This window comes from Manihot esculenta, chromosome 11 (genome assembly GCF_001659605.2).
Source record: "Manihot esculenta cultivar AM560-2 chromosome 11, M.esculenta_v8, whole genome shotgun sequence".
Taxonomy (NCBI): domain Eukaryota; kingdom Viridiplantae; phylum Streptophyta; class Magnoliopsida; order Malpighiales; family Euphorbiaceae; genus Manihot; species Manihot esculenta.
In genome coordinates this window covers 9,127,118-9,131,788 of record NC_035171.2, presented here as the reverse complement: position 1 = coordinate 9,131,788, position 4,671 = coordinate 9,127,118, and the positions used below count along the sequence as shown (strand labels likewise).

At 33.6% G+C, this 4,671-nt stretch overlaps 1 protein-coding gene across 1 annotated transcript; it reads right to left on the bottom strand.

The window, feature by feature from the left end:
• Window positions 1-206: 206 nt before the first annotated feature.
• Window positions 207-3,977, bottom strand: LOC110626824 (cinnamoyl-CoA reductase 1). Its single transcript, XM_021772943.2, has 5 exons — window positions 3,688-3,977; window positions 3,451-3,605; window positions 2,698-2,883; window positions 1,778-2,130; window positions 207-616 (listed from the first exon to the last, which is right to left on the bottom strand). The coding sequence occupies exons 1-5, from the start codon at window positions 3,824-3,826 to the stop codon at window positions 433-435; spliced, it is 1,017 nt and encodes a 338-aa protein (XP_021628635.1). The 5' UTR covers window positions 3,827-3,977; the 3' UTR covers window positions 207-432.
• Between the last annotated feature and the right edge of the window lie 694 nt (window positions 3,978-4,671).

Below are 4,671 nucleotides of genomic sequence, written 5' to 3'. Positions count from 1 at the left end.
GTTATTGTCAATTGCTTGGTTTCAACGTAAAAATTAAATTATATTAACAGATCTATATGTGAGCTAATATTCTCAAAAGGTATAAAATAATATAATTTTATTATTTTCATAAATTTTTTAATATTTCAAACATTATAAAATATAAAAAATATATTCTGTAAAACAAACTAAATTATGAAATTTATTATTGGAATCGAAGACTAACGTATTGGGGAATCATACCATTGATTAGAATACATAATGAGAACAATTGAGCGTTTAAGAGGATTCAACAGAGGAGAAAAAGGAAATAAATCACAAACACTTGGAACATTACACAGTTCTATTTTTAGTAATAATCTGAACTTGTTCTCTATTTGTATAGAGCAAAGCCCCACAGTTGGGGATTTCATTTGTAGCTTTACTTAGATGAAACCAAAAGGGAGGGAGCCTTTAGGATTGAATCCTAATGGAGTCTTCTGGCTGTTTTGGGATTGGAAGTTGACCCCTCTCCTGCAAGCTCTTCACAGTTTCATACAGGCATTGCTTCACTGATGTAAATTGTAAGCCAAGTTCCTTCAGCTTTTGGTTTGAGAATTTGTATGGCTTTGCTCTTGGGTTCTTCTCATCTGAACACCTGAAATTGTTCCACAACATTAAATTTCAGTAATTAAATTGGAATATCTTTTCTTTACATATAATGATTAATTCTATTGAAACATGATGGATGTATAGATGTTTCTATACAATACAGTGCACGCCAACCCTAGTTACCAAACAAGGGATAACTCTATGATTTTTCTCTGATGTTTCTATTACGTTCACTCATTGAAATCCTAAGTTTGAAGTTTAAATCGTTTATATTTGGCTAACCACTATTAAAACAACTAATATTTCTGAATAGGATAGAGGGCAAGTTTTTCCATATTCAAGGAGAACAATTCCAAGCATTTCTGAATAGGATAGTGGGCAAGTTTTTCCATGTTCAAGGAGAACAACTCTAAGCTTCACATATGACAGAGACATTGGAGTAGGTAAGGGTACTTTGGAGCCACTACTTTTCTTTTCTTTTCCTCCGTAGTTTTCATCAATTAAGATGATTCCAAGTGTTGGGTTGATGATTCATTCTTATCATTGTAGGTGAGATTTATAATAAGTCAAAGTGGATACAACGACTACCCCACCACCTACGAAAACAAAAGGTGCAACTCAAGCACACAATACACAACTCATTTCCTTTCCCAATGCTTTCTGTTTGTTTCTTCCTCAGCCTCTAGCTCTCAGTTACGTAATGGCTGATGCTACAAATCAACCCTAAATGTCACATCTAGATTTTCAAGTTTCTATTGCCTTCGTCTACTATATCTTAAAAAAAATATTACTAAAATTTTAAAATAAATTCCCACTTGATTTTGAAACTGCCAGACTTAGTTTATGTAATCCAAAATATAAATATAATTTTTTGTAAGTAAATTACTTTTACATGTTTTGTACGTCTCAAGTGCCAACAAAAAAATAAATAAATATATTTTTATTGACAAAATATTTTTTTAATTCTTTCTATAAGAATGTGATCCACAATTATTGATATAATATGCGAGTATCAAGTGCCATATGGAATCTGATTAGACAGTTGAGAGCAGCAGAAGCCCAGAAACGTGAACTAGCTGCCTAATTTCTTGATTCTTGACTTAATTGATCTTTTTTTCAAATTATATATTAATTATATTAACCCAATTATCAGTTGACAAGTTTCGCAATGAAGAATTTCCACCACGAGAAGAATGAGGGAACTTACCTGGTGGGAATAGGGTACTCTGGGAAGAACTTGGCAAGAATTTCCACCACCTCTCCACGATGGAGGACGCTCTCGGCGCAGAGGTAACGACCGGAGGCAGAGGGTGTCTCGTAGACAAGAATGTGAGCAAGTGCCACATCCTTAACGTGCACATAAGCTTGAACAGAATTGGCATAGGTTTTGGCTGAGCCAGTTAGGTACTTGAGAATATGAATAATGCTGGCATTCACAGTGGATTGCAGCAGTGGTCCAAGCACCAACACTGGATTCACCGCCACTAGGTCTACACCTTTCTCCTGGGCCACCTCCCAAGCCGCTTGCTCCGCCACCGCCTTCCCATAGCAATACCAGTTCTGCAATAAAAAATTTCCCCAGAAATTAGCTTTTGACAAAAAGGATCAAGATCAAAGTACAAATGGGTAGCCAGCCTCAACTGAAAAATTCAGATTTGGTCAGCAACTCCACTAGCATGTCTAGGCAATTTCTTCGCAAATCCTAAATCTCAAACCAGTCAATACAAGTTGCCTTTTGCTGCTAATTCTTGACCACATATGCATATTCCACTTGCAAATTCATATAAATGGCTATAGTAACGAGTAAGTTTACTGAATTAGAATTTTCTCCATCAATTTAAATGAAAAATTTCCAAAGAATTCAATTCAATTCAATTATTTATTTTTTATAAAAAAATTCAATACTTTTTAATTTAAAAAAATTAAATTTATGCAGTATTTTGTAAATATTTATTTGAATTTTTTCAGAAAAAAAAAACTATAAATTTATGATTTTATAAATTAATAATTAACAGTGTTATTATTTTATAATTTTCTCAACTCTAATCAAGCTACGTTAGGATATTATAGTGTCAATCAGTGAGTAAATAGATGATAATAAATAATACTATGATGTAATTAATAAACCTTAGTATTCTTGCAGAATTCGAGGTCACTCCAGCAAGATTCATCCACAACAACATCCGGGTCCCTATTGGGGTCCATATAAACTGCACCGATTGAAGATGTGAACACTACTCGCCGGACTTTGGCCTCTGCGGCTGCTATGATCACATTTTTGGTCCCATTCACAGCTGGCTCCACCATTTGTTCCTTCAAAATTAAATAAAAAGAAAAACCATCATAGTAATCATCATCATCATTCCTCAATACTCATGAACAATACCATCAATCTATATCAATGAAAATCCATAATTTTTTTTTAAGAAATAGTTTTATTCATATAAAAAAATTGCATTATTTTCCCGACTAAAGAAAATAAAATGCAAAGTAGAAAGACAAATTTGAGGCACAGAGAATTTGAGAAAAAAAAAGTTCTAGGTAAAGTTTGAAGTGACTTTAGAATATTATTAAAGTTAATGGAGCAATTAATTAAATTAAAATGTTAAAAATATTTTAATATTTTTTTTATAATTAAAAGATTAATTAATAATTTTTTTGATGATATATGAACCAAATAATAATTTTGCCTAATAATTAGGCCGTAAAGGGACCCATCAACGCAGGTGGATTTGGATTTGGATTTGATGGTGGCCATCTGAAAGTAAAGTTGGTTGGGGTTGGGGCTGGGTTAACGTCCATCATTTTCCTTTTGTATAAAAAATTTTCCAAACACTTTTCCGGCATCCAAACACAAAGTTAAGAGCAAAAACAACATACAGGATCATCAGTGACAGGAGAAGCAGTGTGAAAAACTCCATCACACCCCATAATAGCCTCTCGAAGACTCTCATAATCAAGAAGATCAGCTTTGCATAGAGTTAATCTCTCCTTGGCACCTTCGAGCTCTCTCAAATGACCATTCTTCGGATCATCTATCAGAACAACATAACAACAACAATAAATCCTAATTCATAGAAAAATGGTTAACATCCAAAAACACAAAATCAAATTAACCTGGGTTCCGCACAGTTCCCTTAACAGTATAACCTCTCTCAAGAAGCAACTTAACGATCCAAGAAGCGATGAAACCACCAGCACCGGTGACGCAAACGGTTTGGCCATGGCCGGTGAGTGATGAGGTGTCAGCAGGCATGGTTGTGGTGTCGCGAGGGCGCGTGGCAAGGCGTTTGGGCGAACAAGTATACGACAGAGAAGCTGTGGAGAAGACGAGTGTTGTTTTGGAATGGCAGGCAGGCACGAGCAAAGAAAGTGCCTGTCTTCGTAATTTATAAGGGAAAGATCAAACTTACCCTCCCTCACCTACCGCTCCTTGCTTTGTGTCTAGTCTAGGGGATGATGGACGGAAATTAATTAATTAATTAATTAATTAATTTTCTTTTTTCTTTTAATTTTTAATTCATTTCAAATCATAAATAACCTTCCTCATTAAGTTTAATTATTAATTTTAAAAAATAATATTTTTTACCTACAAATGGTTACTCAAAGCAAGGAGCAAAATTTATAATAGAAAAGTTAGATTTGAATGAGCAGCCGCTGCCCATTCAAATGGTAAAATATTTTTAAGATATTATTAAAGAAAGAATCCTTAAACTTTAATATGTTTAAGCTTCTTACCCCAATTCTGAAAGAGCAAGGGATGAAAAATATATTACACTAAATATTAGAGGTGTTTCTATAATTTTCAAAAAAGTATTAGACTTCCAGACAATAGGGAAGCCCATAAATACATTAATTGCCTTTAAAATCATCCAATTACTAAGTTTTTTTTAAAGACCTGAAAATTACTAAAATGGCATAATGGAACCTTGCTGGATTTCCATTATTTTTATTATTAATATTATCATAAAATGAAAAGAAATAAAAGCTGCAGAAAATATTTCTTTCTTTCAAAAATCAAAAGAAAAAGAAAGGAAAAGAAGAGCAAAGAGAAAGGAAGGAAGCAAAGCGGGGTGAGAGTTTAGCTTGAGCTTTCGAGGT

What these genes read in the sequence shown, in the direction of transcription:
- LOC110626824 (XM_021772943.2), bottom strand. Translation starts at nt 3,826, where the DNA reads ATGCCTGCTGACACCTCATCACTCACCGGCCATGGCCAAACCGTTTGC. An exon ending in GGGAACTGTGCGGAACCCAG is followed by an intron (nt 3,606 to 3,687) that starts GTTAATTTGATT and finishes TTGTTCTGATAG; the next exon opens with ATGATCCGAAGAATGGTCAT. An exon ending in CTCCTGTCACTGATGATCCT is followed by an intron (nt 2,884 to 3,450) that starts GTATGTTGTTTT and finishes TTAATTTTGAAG; the next exon opens with GAACAAATGGTGGAGCCAGC.